The 20,363-nt window shown below is 45.4% G+C and overlaps 1 protein-coding gene across 4 annotated transcripts in view; it reads right to left on the bottom strand.

Annotated features, from left to right (window-relative positions):
* Positions 1 to 1,932: 1,932 nt before the first annotated feature.
* The window catches only part of LOC129821853 (neuronal PAS domain-containing protein 1-like), a 39,367-nt gene continuing 20,936 nt past the window's right edge, over positions 1,933 to 20,363 (bottom strand). For 3 of the 4 annotated variants that reach the window (XM_055879550.1, XM_055879548.1, XM_055879549.1), the window contains 9 exons: positions 12,142 to 12,209; positions 10,554 to 10,643; positions 7,624 to 7,798; positions 7,407 to 7,525; positions 6,674 to 6,870; positions 6,370 to 6,476; positions 5,969 to 6,116; positions 4,953 to 5,065; positions 1,933 to 4,642 (listed from right to left, as the gene is read on the bottom strand). In XM_055879550.1, the coding sequence (XP_055735525.1) occupies positions 3,651 to 4,642; positions 4,953 to 5,065; positions 5,969 to 6,116; positions 6,370 to 6,476; positions 6,674 to 6,870; positions 7,407 to 7,525; positions 7,624 to 7,798; positions 10,554 to 10,643; positions 12,142 to 12,209 (2,009 nt within the window). In that variant the 3' untranslated portion in view covers positions 1,933 to 3,650. The remainder of the gene's footprint in view (positions 4,643 to 4,952; positions 5,066 to 5,968; positions 6,117 to 6,369; positions 6,477 to 6,673; positions 6,871 to 7,406; positions 7,526 to 7,623; positions 7,799 to 10,553; positions 10,644 to 12,141; positions 12,210 to 20,363) is intronic. The other variant, XM_055879551.1, reaches the window with a different exon arrangement.

The following is a 20,363-nucleotide window of genomic DNA, read 5'->3' as shown; positions in this document are numbered from 1 at the left end:
TCTAATGGGCATGTTCCATCTGCACCACATCAGACCAGGGACACTCAAACCTGGTCCACAGGGACCAATTTGGATGATGGATTTTACATCAGGTACTTTTTCATTAATATTGTTGTGTGGGCAGGTGTACAGTACCAGTCAAATGTTTGGACACACCTCATTCAAAGGTTTTTCTTTATTTGTACTATTTTCTACATTGTAGAATAATAGTGAAGACATCAAAACTATGAAATAACACATGGAATCATGTAGTAACCAAAAAAGTGTTAAACAAATAGATTTTAGATTCTTGAAAGTTGCCACCCTTTGCCTTGATGACAGCTTTGCACACGCTTGGCATTCTCTCAACCAGCTTCACCTGGAATGCTTTTACAACAGTCTTGAAGGAGTTCCCATATTTGCTGAGCACTTGTTGGCTGCTTTTCCTTCAGTCTGCGGTCCACCACATTCCAAACCATCTCAATTGGGTTGAGGTCGGGTGATTGTGGAGGCCAGGTCATCTGATGCAGCACTCCATCACTCTTCTTCTTGGTCAAATAGCCCTTACACAGCCTGGAGGTGTGTTGGGTCATTGTCCTGTTGAAAAACAAATGATAGTCCCGCTAAGCGCAAACCAGATGGGATGGCGTATCGCTTCAGAATGCTGTGGTAGCCATGCTGGTTAAGTGTGCCTTGAATTCTAAATAAATCCAGGACAGTGTCACCAGCAAAGCACCATCACACCTCCTCCACCATGCTTCACGGTGGGAACCACACATGCGGAGATCATACGTTCCCCTAATATATATAATCTTCGTTTAAAAAAGTACAATACATTTTGTTACGTGACATCTCACAAGGTGGTTTGGAACCAACAATCTCAAATTTGGACTCATGAGACCAAAGGACAGATTTCCACCAGTCTAATGTCCATTGCGGGTGTTTCTTGGCCCAAGCAAGACTATTTTTCTTATTGGTGTCCTTTAGTAGTTGTTTCTTTGCAGCAATTCGACCATGAAGAGGAAGTCTCCTCTGAACAGTTGATGTTGTGATGTGTCTGTTACTTGAACTCTGTGAAGCATTTATTTGGGCTGCAATTTCTGGCTGGTAACTCCAATGAACTTATCCTCTACAGCAGAGGTAACTCTGGGTTTTCCTTTCCTGTGGCGGTCCTCATGAGAGACAGTTTCATCATAGTGCTTGATGGTTTTTGCGACTGCACTTGAAGAAACTGTAAAAGTTCTTCATGTCTTAAAGTAATGATGGACTGTTGTTTCTCTTTGCTTATTTGATCTGTTCTTGCCATAATATGACTTGGACTTTTGCCAAATAGGGCTATCTTCTGTATACCCCCCTTACCTTGTCACAACATAACTGATTGGCTCAAATGCATTAAGAAGGAAAGAAATTCCATAAATTAACCTTTACCAAGGCACACCTGTTAATTGAAATGCATTCTAGGTAACTACCTCATGAAGCTGGTTGAGAGAATGCCAAGAGTCTGCAAAGCTGTCATCAAGGCAAAGGGTGGCAACTTTGAAGAATCTCAAATATATTTTGATTTGTTAAACACTTTTTTGGTAACTACATGACTCCATATGTGTTATTTCATAGTTTCGATGTCTTCACTATTATTCTATAATGTAGAAAATAGTAAAAAATAAAGAAAAACCCTTGAATGAATAGGTGTGTCCAAACTTTTGACTGGTATTGTACACCTGCCCACACAACAATATTAATGAAAAAGTACCTGATGTAAAATCCATCAACTTTTGACTGGAACTGTACATACTCGGCCATCACCTTGTGACATCTTGAGACGAAGTTGAGACACGTAGAGACCTTTCAAGACGTCTTAAGATACATTTTGAAGGCATGTTTTCGAGCCAGGCAGTACCTCGGCTCACTCTTATCGACAGTCAGTCAGATACTACAACAAGGATATCAAAAATCTTTCTTGTGCTCCTCTAATGGAATATTTTATTATCGTCATCAGTTTGATCGTTTTTATACATTGGTTCATGTTCATTTGAAGATCAGAAGTGGATGGTATATTCACAAATATTTGAACAAAAACGGGTTAGAGTCACAGTGATGCTTAGGGTTTTATCTGGTCTTATTGTAGTAGAGCCAGTGGAATTATAACCGACGCACAGACACCCCCTTGTAGGCCAGATATGGTCTTGTACAGCCGACATCCAACCCAGTCCATCAGTAACACTTCATTTATGACCAGGATAGCCATTTAGGATCGGGACATTTTAATCTCTCTTTAATATCAGTTTGGGATGTCTTTCTTTTATGACCTCACAATATTTTGGGATGGAATTTCTGGTGATGAGTATAAAAATGTATATATTTGATATGATTTAATATATGAATATTTGACCCGTTTTCCACTCCACCTCTAATGACCTAATATGGATGTTTCACTTTGAGAACAAAAAGTGAGTCCTTTTTTTATTGACCACCAAACTGTACTAAATCCCCATGGTCATGTTTGAATGACCACACGTTTAATGACCACGTATTAAACTCCTGTGGTCTTTCTTTAAATGACCCTACATTTTGTGGGCCGTTTGTGGTATTCATCTTGACCACTCTTGTATTTAATTCTTAATACACACAAGGGAATTCAAAAGATGAAGTGCTATGTGTTCACAACTAATTTCAGTAAGTGCTCGGGACAAATATTGTGAGAAGAAGAAAAAAAGATTCCTCCCCAAACCCTTCATTTCTAATACATTTGTTGAGGGTTTCTGAATTAAACTGTGGCATTTCCCAAAGTATGTCCTCTAGTAAGACAATAGTTTTTACACCTCTCCCACTTCACCCTATGACAACAACATGACAATATAATAGGAATAAGGCTTTCATCTCATACACAGCACAGCCCAGCGTCTTTAACTTTCACAACACTTCATTCTGTAGGACCATTTTCAGTTTTTACAAGACTGAAAACATTACAAAGTGACCAGCCAGTAGAGGTATTGTACGTTCCCCTCCCATACCTTTCTTTCCCAGACAGAACAGTCTCAGAGTGGAATGGAATGTATCTGGGACTCTCTCACTCCTCTGTGCTTTCAGTGTTTCAAACCCTCTTCAGCGGGGTTCACTTTATGGAAGGAAGGAGTACCCGAGATGTGTTCAAATATCATTTTGGGCGTCCATGAGATAGGCTCAGACCTCTATATTTCCACTACTGTGTCAGAGTATGATTTCTAACTCTGTTTAAGAGATGATTCAGTATTTTACACAAACAAGTGAAAAAATGGCATCCATTTTTACCCCTATTTTTTTCATTCACACAGAAGTCAGTCTGACAGGCTCAGGAGCAGTTGGTATAATACTGAGGATGGAGTAGTGAAGGTGTGTATGGTCCTGTCTCTATGTACAATATGGCTTTTCTGAGTGGAAGAAAGAGACATGAAACACTGCACAGTCATTTAACAGCAGCGGAGAGAGGATATGGTAGAGCAGAGAGGGGGACAAAGCTTAGACAGCTAGTGGGGTAAAGTCAAGTGTCAAAGTCCACTTTGAGGGTCACCCAACCTGTGTTGGACACCATCTGACTCCCCATGGAAGCTGTGCCAATGGTCCTTTGTTCAGTTTCCCAACCCCACATGTCCCGATGTCCTGCCCCCATGTCTCTCTAAAGCCCCTCCTCTCGTTCAGTCCTCCTCGGACCCTGCGGCCCCCCTCAGTCCGTTCATACAGAAGGGGTTGAAGGGATTGTCCGAGGCAGAGAACCCACTGAAGGAGGGCAGGCCGGCCAGCCTCTGGAGGTGGGGGAAGAAGGCTGGAGGTCCCTTGTGGTGGTCGGAGCGCAGCCCCTCAGCACCGGGGTGAGAGGGGGGCAGCTCTGGGGGCGCATAGCGGATGGTACTGGGGGCGTACAGGCTCTGTGGCCCCTGGGGGCCGAGGGTCAGGGGGTGGAAGAGCACCCGTCCTGCAGCACCCCCCGCTGCCAGTCTCTGCAACAGCTCAAAGTCAGGCCCGCCCCCCCGGCCTCCAGACAACATTCCCCGCTCCTCACAGGGTAGAGGGGAGGAGCCGGACATGGGAGGAGACATGGCAGGGGAGGGCGGGGTGAAAATACCTTTGGGTGGGGCTTCACTGCTGGAGGAGGAGTCTGGGATAGGGGTCGGGGGACTGTCGCCGTTCAGGCTGCCGCAGGGGGTGTGTGTGTGCGAGGGTGGGGGTTGTGTGTGTGAAGAGGTGTGTGTGTGTGTCCAGCGACCCCCTGCAGCCAGTGCCTCATGTTCAGTCTTGATGTTGTGGGGACCAGAGAGAGGCGAGGACACTACACTCTTAAGGTGCTGGATTACCGCACGGCCGTTGTGCACCCTGCCGCCCCTCACTGGGGTCTCCCCACCTTGTTTCGAAGGCCCCTCCTCTCGTTTGACCCTCGCACTGTCTCCCCTCTGCTCCCACGCTCTCTCCTCTCCCTCGCTCTCACTGCCCAGGTCTGAGGAGGCGGACACACTCCCCTCTCTCTGGCGGAACTCTTCCAGGCGACGCCGCGTTTCCGGGGGAGCGCCTTCAGAGTCAGACCGCAGCGGACGCTTCCTCCTGTCCCCTGACTGGACTCCGGGATTATAGATCTCTCTCAGTTTAGAGTCAGGGTCACCTTTACACATAGAGCTTTTCATTGGCTGTGGACCTGGGGAGGGGAAAAGAGTTAGATATGTTTTTCATGAGGAAATATGTGGATGTGTCATTACATTTGAGTCATTTAGCAGACGCTCTTATCCAGAGCAATTAGAGTTAAGTGCCTTGCTCAAGGGCACATCGACAAATTGTTTACCTAGTGGTCTCGGGGATTCGAAACAGCAACCTTTTGATTACTGGCCCATTGCTCTTAACCACTAGTCTACCTCCCATCCCATCAAGTATGTTTGTGTGAATGATTCAATGTACACCATAAATGTGTGAGTGATTGCGTGTGTGTGTGTGCCTGTGTGGTTCCCTACCCCGGGCTTGTGGCGAGAGTTCCGAAGGGGAGGAGCTGGCTTTCAGACGCTCCGCCCTCAGACTCTCTGGGAGCTGCAGCAGATCCAGGGGAGTGTCTGGGAGCTCTGTTCGACTGAGAGAGAGAGAGAAAGGGAGAGAGAGTAAATAAAAGACAATAAAGTCCCCTTTTACAACTCTTAGTGTTGCAGCAAACCACTGTTTATGTCTCCTGATTTAGCAAGATGGGTGCAGGGAGTACTTCACAGAGAGCCCTATATGGTCGTAGATTAAATTGTGTATTTTGTTTTGTCTCCCATCAACTTCCTTCCAACCATTACCATCATCTATCAACAACAACCAGCCTCTTCTCTATGAATACCCCTCATCAGCTACCCCAACCCACAATGCTATATCCAACCCCCCCCCCCCCCCCACACACCAGCAACCCCTGCTCTCCCATAGCCCGCCTCGCTCCACTCGGGAGCCCACCCGTAAAGAACAGAGCCCAGACAGGATCAGGGGGGGCTGCTGCTGGAGAAGTTAATGAGCTCTTGTAATTACAGCACTAATGAACTAAAACACCATTCAGACCCAACATTCTGACATCCATTTGTTGTAATTATAAGGCGCTGCTCCAATTAGTATTGTAATTCAGCCTGTTCCTCTTGTTTTTGTCTGACTCCTCTCTTGCTCTGTGCGCGCACGTGTGTCTGTTTGTCTTTGAGTGTGTATGTGTGTTTAGGAGCTGGGGGGTTGTGGCTCCTGAGACAGAGACAAAGGAAAATATAGAATTTCCTTGAATTCATGTGTGAATACTTGTATCATATCGGTGTTGTAAATGAACAAAACTTCACATCATTCTGTAATAAAATGTATATACTGTCATTAGGGTTTAGTATATACAAATGACGGTAGACTGAAGGAGCGGGACACCTTGTCTAGGAGCGTAATGCTGGACGCGTTGTGCACCGTGTTTGACCTGCTACTGTGGCGACGGGGCTGACTAGCGACGGGGCTGACCAGCGACGGGGCTGACCTGATGACGTAGTTGACCCAGATGACGTTGCGTTCGTGGGGGGCTTTGTGGTTGATGGAGACGGTGGCACAGGACTGGACCCACAGATAACCCCCTCTCCTCTGGAGCCAGCGGTAGTACCCGGTCACCACCTGACCCTTCCTCAACACTGGGGGGGGGGTACAGAGAGAGAGAGGATGAGGGTAAAGAGTGGGTTTGCTTAGCACTACAGGACTTTAGCAGCAGAGGGCGCTGATTGCAAAATATGAACTTAGTAAAAAATGTTAGCAGTTCATAAGGCACAAACACACACACAAAAACACACACACGCACGCACGCACGCGCACACACACACACACACACACACACACACACACACACACACACACACACACACACATACACGGCGGGCAGTGACTCACAGTCCTCATGGCTCTGTCTGATGTTATCCAGGTCTTCTACATGGATGAAGTGGTAGCAGGTGTGTCCCACCACCTCTGCCGGGCTCAGGTCCATGTACTCTGAGATCCTACAGGGAACAACGATGGTATTATCCCCGTGATGTAAAGACAGACACACATACACAGGCAAACAAACGCGTACCATCCTAACTGAATCAAATACACCCACATGCATCTTCACAGTACCACCACATGTGCACCCCGTGCAGACATCTGTCCCTGTGTGTTGTCGTGTTGCTGTGTCGTTGTGTCTCTGTAGCTGTACCTGTTCTCGCAGTAGGTGACCTGCAGGTCCATGTTGACCCTGAAGACAAACATTTGGCTCTCCATGCGCACCTCGTTCAGCGTGGAGGGAGGGAGCGTGTGCGCAAGGGCCACCAAGCCCATTGGCCGACGCACCGAGCGGGCGGAGCCTGGCACCATGGCAGGGCGACAGCGGATTTGCCCAGTCACATGGATCACCTGACAGAAATAGAATAGAGTTTACAACAACCTGCATGGCTGTGTATGTACAGTGTCTCTAAATGAATGGTGAGGTGTACATTACTAGAGTTGCAAAAGTCTTGTAACTGTTCAAAATGTCTCTGATTAGCCAGAAATTCTGGTTGGAAGATTCCTGGGTTGACGAGGGAATAAACAGGAAATCTGGGAATCCTCCAACCAGCATTTCTGGGAAACCAGGGAATTTTGTGAAAGTTGCTGGAATTTTGCTACCCTATACATTACACACAGTCTTCATGATTTCTAGGAATGGAGAGTTTGATATCTCTATACATTTACACACAGTCTTCATGATTTCCAGGAATGGAGAGTTTGATATCTCTATACATTACACACAGTCTTCATGATTTCTAGGAATGGAGAGTTTGATATCTCTATACATTACACACAGTCTTCATGATTTCTAGGAATGGAGAGTTTGATATCCTTATACATTACACACAGTCTTCATGATTTCTAGGAATGGAGAGTTTGATATCTCAAAATATTTCTCTTACTCTGACCTTGTAGCCCGAGGACTTGACGTGGAGGCCTCTCTTGGTGAGGGTGGACTTCATACGGATGAAGAAGCCTCGGTCAGGCGGTTCGTTCCCTGGAGAGAGAGGGCTTGAGGGGGCTATGGAGAGAGACGGGGTGGTGGGACAGAGTTAACTTAGGAACAGTCACATTTGGACCACATCCGTCCAGGCCTGCAGACATGTACGTGAGACGTACCAGGCTCAGGGGTCCCTGCCAGGGAGGATGTGGAGGCAGAGCTGGAAGCGCTCTCAGGGGCCACGTGGCAGCCAGCCTCGGCCCTCAGGTGGGGCCTGATGCCCAGACGCTCAGCCATCTCCACATGGTCCGCTGGGTGGATGTAGTCAAACACACTGCTGCCCATCAACTCCACCTAAACACAATCAAATGTAGGGATGAGACAGTTTGTTTCGCAGACACCACGCACGCATGTCGCACACACACCCCTGAGTCGGGGGCCAGACACAGATTACAGTAATACACATATGAAATCGGAAGGATAAAAAAATCTATTTGGTGATTAAAGTAAGCGAAGAGACACCAGGGATACAGCATCTTTGAAGGTCAGATTTGACTATTTTAATCTGTTCATTCATTCCCTATTAATTCATAGGCATGAGCGTATCCAGCCCACTCCCGGAGAGGGATAAAGACCACTAACACCTCCCAGCTATCATCCTCCTGCATCATAGTATCCTACTCTAAACATTTAAGGTAATAATAACAGCATTTAAGGCTCTGGCATGGCATCCATAAAAACACAATGAGAACGGGTTAGATTCCATTCCATTTGATAAAGCGCCTGCCTTGCTCCCGGCCTGCCTGCCTGCTTCCTGCCTAGCTGCCTGCTCCCTGCTTGGCTGCCTGCTCCCTGCTTGGCTGCCTGGTCCCTGCTTGGCTGCCTGCCTGCAGCCTCACACCCTTGTCTGTAGGACAAACCCATTTATTAAGGATTAGATCCATTTAGTGTGGGCTTTATGGGATTTCCAGCAGGCCTTCAAGGACATCACAGCCAGAGAGCTGAGCGAGGGAGCACAGATTAAGTGTGAACAAAGAGAGAAAAAAGGACGGCTAGCTCCTCTAAAGTGTAAAAAAACAGAGGGGAAGAGGAGGGGAGTAAGTAAGAGGGATCAGCGGAGAGATAAAAGTTTTAAAACAGCCCGGTGTTAATGAGTTGCTAGAGCTAAACGAGACGTAAACGGACCCGAATCTCCTGGCAGAGACAGGAAGTCAGCCCTGGAGTACCCCAGGCTTCCCACAGTCCTTTTGCCCTCCCTCAGTAAAGGGTAATACAGACGTCTATGGTACTTTACCTGTCAGTCTACAGTCACAGGGAGTGGAGAGAGAAAAAACTATTGGGGAAAGAGGCAGCTGAAAAATAGAGGAAGGAGAGCGAGGGAAAATCAGAAAGGAGAGCGAGGGAGACAGAGAAAGACACAGGTATAGTGTGTGAGGTGGGGGGTGGAGGGGTTGAGAGAGGGGGAGACCTGATATAAATAATAGCAGGGTGCTTTAATATGTATGAGGCATCCGGGCAGTCGTCCACAACACACTCTCAGCCTGCTGCTGACGGATGGAAGAGGAGAGAGGGAGGGGGAGTGATGGGGGCTGCATACTAACCAGTCCAGGATCAATTCCCCCATCCTCCATTCCTCCATCCTACCTCCTGCCATGTAGCAGGTAAGGGGGGTTGAGTAGTAGGACCTGGGGTCCTGGTTTCAGAGCTGGCCTCTCCGGCCAGGAGAACCGGGGTGAGGGACATGATCACCTCCAGGTAGCAGGGGAGCGGACGGTGGGCTGTGCCCTTGGTCAAGGTGCCTGACCTGGGCTAAGCCTGTCTAAGAAACCCCACTGTCTGGAGAGGGTCCCCGTGGGTAAGCCAGGGCAGAGGGGTTAGGCTGGGGGACAGGACAGGGCGGTCCACAGGGAGATACATGCCCTCCAACAACAACCACCAGTTACATTTCCCTTCTCACTTGTTTTTCTTCTCTCCGTCTCTCCTCCCTGAGAGGCGGGGATTTGTTCTATTAAAGTGTGCATGCCCTTTCTCCCACCTACATCCCTCTTTCTGTCTCTCTCTCTTTTTGTCTTTCAGTCTTTCTCTCTCTGTCAGTTTCTAAACGTGGTAGCGTGTGTTTTGGAATTAAGGTAAATCTCGATTGTAATTTCGTTTTAAGGCCGGTGGGTTTAGTTCTGTTTGAGGAGATTTGACTAGTGAGGCCATCTGTTTAATGAATAAGAATGGCCTTTGTTGTTTACCTATTCAGTCCCGTGATGCATTTCACTTCAACTGCACATTTAAGCTCTATTTGCATACCAAAATCCCCAGTGCGCTGCTTCTTTCTCTCTATCCATTGCCATTTGGCTGTGTAGTCTGTTCACATCTGTTCAGATATATTTCATAATTAGATTTTAAGTTTGTGTTTACCAACAGTTAACAGGAGATATACCCGACTGTGACGCAAACAAACCGGCACCTGCACACGCACTTGCACACGCAAACACACGCCACTACTAGCCTATCTCCAGGACAGTCCAATCCAACTTGGGCGGACTCCCAATCACACCCAAATTCCCCCTTTTAACATCCACTCAAATACCACCGCCATTGTAATATCCTCCCTCTTTTCTCTCTCTCATTCTGTATCCTCCATGTTTTTTCTTCCAAACATATCTTATCACTGCCCTCCTCTCCTCTCCTCCTCCTATCTGTCTCCTCGTCCCCCTTGGTGTTTTTTCTCCTCCCCACAATCAATGGGGCTTTTAAGATGCCTATCGATTTGCTCCCCTAGACAGGGCCTGCGCGCAGGGGCGACACTTTGATTGCTGGGCCAGTAATTACTGTTATTATTTATGCATCTGGTCGAAATGGCAGGTCTTAACATTCACAGTACAAGAGGCCACAGGCAATCAACAGAGGTGAGCACCTGGAGGGGGGGGGGGGGGACTAGAGAGACAAGCACAAGAGAACAGTCAAAGACATCTAGACACACACAAAGGTGGGAACACCCCCAAACACATTGCAACATCTGATATGAAAAGAGAGATGATGGGAGTAGCCTGTATGAGTAGCAATGTGAGTGACTGAGTGTCAGTGCGTGTGTGTGCGTGTGTACAGAAGGCCTTACCTGTGAGAGGCCCAGGTAGATGGAAACAGTCTCTGATATGTAGAGGAATCGTCCCTCCGAGCTTACCACAAACACAAAACCGTCCAGAGACTGTGGAAGCAACACACACACACACACACGCACAGCCAGACAGACAGACAAATTAGAGCAATTAGTGTGTATTGAGCAAATTACAATGAGCTGCTGCCTGCCGCTGGAGAACCACCAACAACCAGCCCTTCACCGCTCAGTCTCTCCCACCTCCCCCAACTTCAACAGTCCTGTCTGGCTGGCTCCTCAGGTACACACGACACACTACTGGTAAACACCAGCAGCCTGTTCAGAGAGTCAACGAGGCACATTAAACAAAGAGCAGGAAGACACCAGCAGAGTGGTTTCAATCAGTGTTAATAACAGTAGGACGGCATGGTGTTTCCTGTTCTGTTTGTCTGCTGACCAGAGACACCGGTAGGTAGGTAGAGACAGGGAGTGGTGATTATGATGATAAGTGATAAGGTATACAGTAACCCTGTTAGGAAGGACTCCTTCACAGAATAATATTTGTTGTAATAACAAGCTTCCACACAACTGAGTAGTGGTGTGCTGGGAAGCTAGGGCCACTTTGCCCCGAAGAAAGATTGCTATTTTGGCGGCGGCGCTAAAGTGGCGGTAATTTATGCAACCGACACATTCAGTATGCAAATGCGGTGGCCGGGGGGTGGGGCGCGGCGAGCCCGGATGAATGGCGGAGAAATAAAGTGCAATTATCAAGCTATTACTGACAGAGGTACGGCAAGAGGAAAGAATCCTAGCGTGTTCAGAAGCGCTAATTTGATTTCCATCAGTGCCGTTCCCCCTCAGAACGTTCGGCGCAGACGGCAGTCTTTTGTCTTGGCATACCTCTCTCATTCAGGACATTCTATACACCCCGCCTCTTTCACTTCTATCTTCTTTCCCTCCCTCGCTTTATCGCCCTCTTTCTCTTTTCTGTACTCCAGTCATTTATTGGTGTTTGGCGGTCATTGATAGTACTACGGCGGGGCGGCGCCGGCTGTTTTTGTGTTTTGTTTTTTTACGAGTGTTGACTCGCTGGAGCGCAGACAGTTAGCGAGCACTGATCACGATGAGACATCGGAGGGGGTTCACGCACGTCTGTACACGCAGGAGGGAGACGTGACGCGGAGAAACAGCATCCCACTGTCAGACTGTCACGGGAATAAATATGGCTACCTTATCCCATGAACAATTACAGCATGTTATAACAAGAATCCTATTTGCGTGGTTGAATATTTGACTATTTTTGGGGAAACATTTAAATAGATTAAACATGGCAACAAACAAATGTTCAGAGAATGTACCTCTTGAGTAACCTGTCTAAATGTGTACTATTCTCAACGACTGTTTGTTCTCAATGACACGTGTATAAAGGTTCATATAACAAATCCATTTGAGATGAAACGCGGTCATTTTAGAGGTGTGTGTGTGTGTGTGTGTGTGTGTGTGTGTGTGTGTGTGTATGTGTGTGTCCGTGTGTGTGTGTGTGTGTCCGTGTGTGTGTGTGTCCGTGTGTGTGTGTGTCCGTGTGTGTGTGTGTGTGTGTGCTGTTTACCTGTAACAGGTGTGCTCCCAGGTGCTGTTCGAACATGTCAGTGGCCAGAGAGTGGGAGGAGCGTCGCACTGCAGGGACACAGATCACCACACAACAGATCACCACACACTGATCGACACACACTGATCGACACAGATCAGAGACACGAGGCAACTAATCACTTTTAACAGATGCTTCATTGTTAGCCTGCAACTTGAAGTTATACTTTCAATCTTCTTTTGGAATAGTAGTGTAGTTGATTTAGCTGGTCCTTGGGAAATGGCTGTGTTTTTAACACACACACACACACACACACACACACACACACACGCTCGCTCCACACAGCCTCACCACTCCTTATGCACCCCAAACACAAGCTATCACAGAAGCATTGCCATCAAAGTAGAGCTGTTTACAGAGGTAATTACAACTGACAGGAAGAGAGAAATAGAACAAAAAGAGACAGAGAGAGAAACCGAGATAGACAGCGACAGAAAGGGAGAAAGATGGATAGAGATTATGTGTGTGTGTGTGACTGTGTAAGAGAGGGAGAGCGAGAGAGAGAAAGAGAGGAGAGAGATGGGGGATGAATCCACAAATCACGTTTTTACCGTTTTATTTCATAAAGAGTGTGTGTGTGTGTGTGTGTGTGTGTGTGTGTGTGTGTGTGTGTGTGTGTGTGTGTGTGTGTGTGTGTGTGTGTGTGTGTGTGTGTGTGTGTGTGTGTGTGTGTGGCTCTACCAGGTTTGTTTTTGAACACTGTGCTCTGAGCAGGCAGCGGCAGTGTGTGTGTTAATGTGTGTGTGCATGCGAGCGAGTGCGTGAAGGGAACGCCAGACGTCCATGTGTCGTTGCAAGGCTTTGGGAAATCAATACACGTTATGACAGCAAAATTAAAGTGCTGTTCTGGGTTACAACTGAACACGGAGGTGGGGGGGGGGCACACATCCATCCCCCATCCGTCTCTTTGTCGTGTCCCTGCCATCGGTCAGCCAACAGAACAGAAGGCATTCCAGTAGACTTGTACACACATACAAATCCCCCACCACACACACTCTCATAAATACACAGTTGCCGGACAAAGCCACAGTGCCATTGTGAGATTGGGGTACCCTTGTGTGAAAGCGTAGGAATATCAATGAGGCTGGTCCATTCAGGCTGAAAAGGGGGTCTGGGGCTGGGGACCTTACAGCCACAACTCAGAAGCTAACCCAGAGGGGGAGGGGACCCTGTCGCTCTGCCTGCCTGCAAGGACCCTAGTGGGGCTACGGGGAGAGGGCTGGGCCACTGGGGGTCTGGTACCAACCCCCATCATCATAACACACAGCATCGCATCCCCCCCGTGGGTCCCTGGAGATGCTGCTGGTGATCAGTGGCGATGAATACTGTCAGGGGGCCTGAGGAAATGGTGGGTGTGACATGAGGCCAGTGGGGCTGACGGATGAGTCTACACACAGATCCATTTACTACAGTCACTCCACCCGCCTGCCTGCCATGCCTGGGGTCACACAATTGGGTGGCCATGAAACCAAAACAGCCTCAACAGGTTGTGTGTGTGTGTGTGTGTGTGTGTGTGTGTGTGTGTGTGTGTGTGTGTGTGTGTGTGTGTGTGTGTGTGTGTGTGTGTGTGTGTGTGTGTGTGTGTGTGTGTCATAGGAGAGCTCTTGGGGTACTTTCTATCACATTGACTTTTCATTAGCTTGGCTAGATTTGCATGGATTAATTTCATTTGAGGAATGGGTTGAAGCCACGTTAATTACAGTGTGACTCGCAGGTCAATGTTGGGGTCTTCCTGATGTTCTGCACTGATAGAAGAGAGACATTTGATTGCTTGATTTTTATGCTTCTGTTCTATACATAATTTAGTCCAAGTTCACTCATCCTCCCCACCTCTCTTTTTTTCTTTTTTTTTTTTTACTTTCCACCCCCTAGCTGTCAACTTTTTTAAACAAGTTATGAAGTTTCCACGGGAACCAAATACAGTCAGGTTGAAAATGATTGGAACCCTTGAAAAAGATGAGCAAAAAAACGAGTAAACAAATAATACAAATACCGAGCTATATTGTATGTATGCAAAACATTTGTTGACTATTATAGTATTTTATACCATTAAAATTGCTCAGATAAATAGTTTAGTTTGAAGTCATATTTCGATTTTCTCAAAAACGTATGGGTCTACATTAGTGGCAACCTGCTTTCTAATACCGTTCAATACCTCACCATGCGAGGATAACGGCCCTGAGCCTTTTTCTATAAACAAAATATGAGATTGGATAACATACAACATACAAAAGGCCTAGTGGTTAGAGCGTTGGACCAGTAACTGAAAGGTTGCTGGTTCGAATCCCCGAGCTGACAAGGTAAAAATCTGTCCTTCTGCCCCTGAATAAGGCAGTTAACCCACTGTTCACCGGTAGGCCGTCATTGTAAATAAGAATTTGTTCTTAAAACTGACTTGCCTAGTTAAATAAAATACAATAGTCCCTTCAGAAAGTATTCACACCCCTTGACTTTTTCCACAATTTGTTGTGTTTCGGCCTGAATTTAAAATGGATTAAAATTAGATTTTGTGTCACACACAATAACCCATTATGTCAAAGTGAAATTGTGTTTTTAGACATAAAAAAAAAGGAAAATTAAACGCTGAAATGTCCTGAGTCATTAAGTTTTCAACGCCTTTGTATTGGCAAGCCTAAATAAGTTCAGTAGTAAACATGTGCTTAAAAAGTCACATAATGAGTTGCATACAAAGGATACAGGCATCCTTCCTAACTTGCGGGAGAGGAAGGAAACCACTCAGGGATTTCACCATGAGCCCATTGGTGACTTTAAAACAGTTAAGGAGTTTAATGGCTGTGATAGGAGAAAACTGAGGATGGATCAACAACATTGTATTTACGCCACAATACTAACCTAAATGACAGAGTGAAAAGAAGGAAGCCTGTACAGAATAGAAATATTCCTAAACATGCATCTTGTTTGGAATAAGGCACTAAAGTAAAACTGCCAAAATGGTGGCAGAGAAATGAATTTTATGTCTTGAATACAAAGCGTTATGTTTGGGGCAAATCCAACACAACACATCACCGAGTACCACTCTTCATATTTTCAAGCATGGTGGTGGCTGCATCATGTTATGGGTATGCTTGTCATCGGCAAGTACTAGGGAGTTTTTTAAGATAAAAATGATAAGAATAGAGGTAAGCACAGGCAAAACCAGGAAAACGTGGTTCAGTCTGCTTTACAACAGACAATGGGAGACATATTCACCTTTCAGCAGGACAATAACCTAAAACACGAGGCCAAATATACTGTACACTGGAGTTGCTTACCAAGACGACATGAAATGTTCATGAGTGGCCTAGTTACAGCTTTGACTTAAATCGGCTTGAAGGTCTATGGCAAAACTTGAAAATGGCTGTTTAGGAATGATCAACAACCAACTTGAAGAAATTTGAAAAGATTTGTGCAAATATTGTACAATCAAGGTGTGCAAAGCTCATAAAGTCACAGCTGTAATCACTGACAAAGGTGGTTCTAAGATGCATTGACTCAGGGGTGTGAATACTTACAGTACATTCAGAAAGTATTCAGACCCCTTGACTTTTTACACATTTTGTTACGTTACAGCCTTATTCTAAAATGGATTCCATTTTCTTTATCCATCTACACACAATACCCCATAATGACAAAGCAAAACAGGTTTTTAGAAATGTTTGCAAATGTATACATAAAAAAAACTGAAATACCTTATTTACATAAGTATTCAGACCCTTTGCTATGAAATTCGAAATTGAGGTCGGATGCATCCTGTTTCCATTGATCATCCTTGAGATGTTTCTACAACTTCATTGGAGTCCACCTGTGGTAAATTCAATTGATTGGACATGATTTGGAAAGGCACACACCTGTCTATATAAGGTTCCACAGTTGACAGTGCATGTCAGAGCAAAAACCAAGCCATGAGGTTGAAGGAATTGTCTGTAGAGCTCCGAGACAGGTTTGTGTGTCGAAGCACAGATCTGGAGAAGAATACCAAAACATTTCTGCAGCATTGCAGGTCCCCAAGAACACAGTGGCTTTCATCATTCTTAAATGGAAAAGTTTGGAACCACCAAGACTCTTCCTAGAGCTGGCCGCCCGATCTGAGCAAACTGAGCAATCGGGGGAGAATGGTGTTGGTCAGGGAGGTGACCAAGAACCCGATGGTCACTCTGACAGAGCTCCGGAGTTCCTCTGCGGGGATGGGAGAAACTTCCAGAAGGACAAAAATTCTGCAGCACTCCAGCAATCAGGCTTTTATGTTAGAGTGGCCAGACAGAAGCCACTCCTCAGCAAAAGGCACATGACAGCCCGCTTGGAGTTTGCAAAAAGGCACCTAAAGGACAGACCATAAGAAACAAGATTCTCTGGTCTGATAAAACCAAGATTGAACTCTTTGGCCTGAATGCCAAGCGTCACGTCTGGGAGACTAGTCAGGATCAAGGCAAAGATGAATGGAGCAAAGTACAAAGAGATCCTTGATGGAAACCTGTTCCAGAGCACTCAGAACCTCAGACTGGGGGCGAAGGTTCACCTTCCAACAGGACAACAACTCTAAGCACACAGCCAAGACAACGCAGGAGCTGCTTTTGGGACAAGTCTTTGAATGTCCTTGAGTGGCCCAGCAAGAGCCCGGACTTCAACTCGATCGAACATATGAAAATAGCTGTGCAGCGACGCTCCCCATTCAACCTGACACAGCTTGAGAGGATCTGCAGAGAAGAATGGGAGAAACTCCCCAAATACAGGTGGCCCAAGCTTGTAGCGTCATACCCAAGAAGACTCGAGACTGTAATCACTCCCAAATGTGCTTCAACAAAGTACTGAGTAAAGAGTCTGAATACTTATGTAAATGTGATATTTCCATTTGTTATTTTTAATACATTTGCTAACATTTCTAAAAACCAGTTTTTGCTTTGTCATTATGGGGTATTGTGTGTAGATTGATGAGGGAAAACAACTATTTATCCATTTTAGAATAAGGCTGTAACGTAACAAAATGTGGAAAAGTCAAGGGGTCTGAATATGACCGAATATACGTAAATGAGAGATTTATGTATTTCATTTTCAATCATTTAGCTAAAGAGTCCAAAAACCTGTTTTCACTTTGTAATCGTGTGGTATTGTGTGTAGATGGGTGAGAGAAAACATCTACTTAAATCCATTTTGAATTCAGGCAGTAACACAACATTTGAAATAAGTCAAGGGGTCTGAATACTTTCTGAAGGCACTGTATTATTAGAGATCTTAGACCCTCCATACAGAATCTTTCCAGTTGATATTCCTCACCTGCGCTTATGGACTGCCCTCTTCAATTCAAACAACAGATTACAGATTCTCAATGCGGTCCAAGGCCGGAGACTGAGATCGCCATTGCACATTGTTGATTTTGTAGCCAATTAACCATTTCTTTGTGGATTTTGATGTGTGCTTGGGGTTATTGTCTTTGCTGGAAGATCCACTAGTGGCCAAGTTACTAAAAGAGGCAACCAGGTTTTTGGCTAAAATGTCCTAGTTCTCGGTAAAGTTCATGATACCATTATAACCTTAACATGGGTGCCAGGACCAGTGGAAGCAAAATAACCCCATAACATCAAAGATACACCACCATATTTTACAGTAGGTATGAGGTACACATTTGGAAGGGATCTTAAACAATTCCACTGCTGTGCGTTGCCAAAAGGACTGTATTTTCATGTCATTTTACCATAGCATCGGTTCAAATCCAAGTGCCAATGCCTTTTAGCAGACTCCAGAAGTTTCCATTTGTTGGATGACTTGAAAATAGAGCTCTTTGGCCACACACACCAGTGGAATTGTCTAAGATCCCTCCCAAATGTGTCCTCCAACATTTCAGAAAATGTTTCAGTGAACGTTTTTGAAAACAGGGATGGCAATCATTTTTACCCCTATATTTTTGAGAAAAAAAAAACCATTTCTCTTTCTCGGAGCAATTGTTTAAAATAATATCGTTTTCCATTTTTTTTAAGCATACACTATGGCTTATTCTATTATTTATTTGATAGTCTTTTTTTTGCTCATCTTTATCAAGGGTGCCAATAATTTTGGACCTGACTGTAGATAGCCCACCACGTGTTTTGTCTCTTTCTTACTCGAGTTTACTTATGCTAGTTGTCTTTTCATATGTGAACCTCATCAGATAGCAACTTGTTTACTGAGTTCCAATTTTGATGGTTATCCAAGAGTGTGCGTGTGTGTGTGTCTGTTATCCCTGTAGGAACAGTTTGAGACGACAGACGGGAGAGAAAGAGCGGCCATAATCGCAACGTCCTTCTCCACCGCAATTATCCTCTCACTCTGCAATCCCTCTCTCGCTCGCTCCCTGTGTCTCTTTCTCTGTCGCTCCTTCTGCGGTCGACCATAATTTGAGTGCAATTAACTTCCCTTAAAAGCCATCGCCACTTTAAACGCTGAGAATTAGGGGAGAGGCAGACATTGTGAGAGTGAAGGAGAGAGACAGAGGAGAGGTGATCAGGAGACGGTAAGACAGAGAGGGGGAAAGAGAGAGAAAGATGACAGAGAGAGCGACAGAGAGATAGAAATGAGAGGCAGACTAAAAGTCAAGAGACAGCTAGACAGAGAGAGAGAGAGAGAGAGAGAGAGAGAGAGAGAGAGAGACAGAGAGACAGAGAGAGAGAGAGAGAGAGCGAGAGAGAGACGTGAGTTTGACCTCACAAACAGCTGGTCCCTAATTGCTGGATGTAGTCCTTAGAGGATCTGAAAGGCTTGTGTTGTCTGTCAGTGTATTCGGCCATGAGAAAACATCTCTACAATATTGTAAAACTGCTAAATACTGAGATGTTTCTGTAAATAGACAGGTTCATATTTGGCATTTCTACAGGGTGGAAGTCATATCTGAAAAAGAGATTGTCTCAAAAGCTCAAATCACCTGTGCATATACAGTAGTCTTGAATAATACATTCAATGAAAGGTTCAGGACTAACGCACTCTACTGTAGACCCAACCCCCACCACAGACACAATTTGTGAAAAAAACATTTTACTTCACTGGTCCTCTCCCTTTCTACAGCTACTTATTTTCCTCTTCACCACCTCCCTCTCTCTCTCTCTCTCTCTCTCTCTCTCTCTCTCTCTCAATTCAATTCAATTCAATTCAATTTGCTTTATTGGCATGACGTAACAATGTACATATTGCCAAAGCTTATTTTGGATATTTACAATATAAAAATGAGAATCAAAATTGTCAATGGGACAACAGCAACAACAATAACCAAGTGTCAAAATAACCATACATTCAACAATAACAATAAGCATACAGTAGAGGACATGTGCAGGTTGATTAGTTTGTCAGACACTGTCCCTCAACTTATGGCAGGCAGCAATGTAGTGCGCTGCCAACCAACAGCTCTCTGCGTCCTCCCCCAACAGGACGGGTAGCCTACTCTCATCAGAGAGGTCTTTGAAACCTTGAATAAGGGTTTCTAATTTTAGAAAATGACACTCTCTAATTGTTTTATATTTTTTACATTTTGTCAGGAAATGCAGCTCCGTCTCAGGTTCTGCTGTTGTTCAGTGGTTGCACAGCCTTTCCTCTACAGGGAGCCAGGTTTTCCTGTGTCTACCCTTCTCAATGGCAAGGCTGTGCTCACTGAGCCTGTATTTTGTCAAGGTTTTTCTAAGGTTTTGATCAGTAACCAGTCAAATATTTAGCCACAGTGTACTGTCGATTTCGGGCCAGATAGCACTGCATTTTGCTTTGTGTTTGTACTTGTGTTTTCCAATAAGCAATATAGTTTTGTTTTGACTGTGTTGTAATTTGGTTTATCCTGATTGATTGGATGTTCTGGTCCTGAGGCTTCAGTGTGTTAGTAGAACAGGTTTGTGAACTCAGCCCCAGGACCAGCTGGATGAGGGGACTCTTTTCTTTGCTCAGCTCTTGGCATTGCAGGGCTTGGTAGTGATATAAGAGGGGGTCACTGTATTTTAGATGTTTCCAAAACTTAATTGCTCTTTTTTTAGTTTTTATTATTAGTGGATATTTGCCTAATTCTGCCCTGCATGCATTGTTTGTAGTTTTCCTCTGGACATGTAGGAGAATCTTACAGAACTCTGCATAAAGGGTTTCAATGAAGTGTTTGTCCCATTTTATGAAATCTTGTTTTGCAAGTGGACCCCACACCTCGCTGCCATAAAGTGCAATTGGTTCAATGACATATTCAA

The sequence above is a fragment of the Salvelinus fontinalis genome, chromosome 24 (genome assembly GCF_029448725.1).
Source record: "Salvelinus fontinalis isolate EN_2023a chromosome 24, ASM2944872v1, whole genome shotgun sequence".
In the NCBI taxonomy this organism is placed as follows: domain Eukaryota; kingdom Metazoa; phylum Chordata; class Actinopteri; order Salmoniformes; family Salmonidae; genus Salvelinus; species Salvelinus fontinalis.
This window is presented reverse-complemented; position numbering and strand designations above follow the sequence as displayed.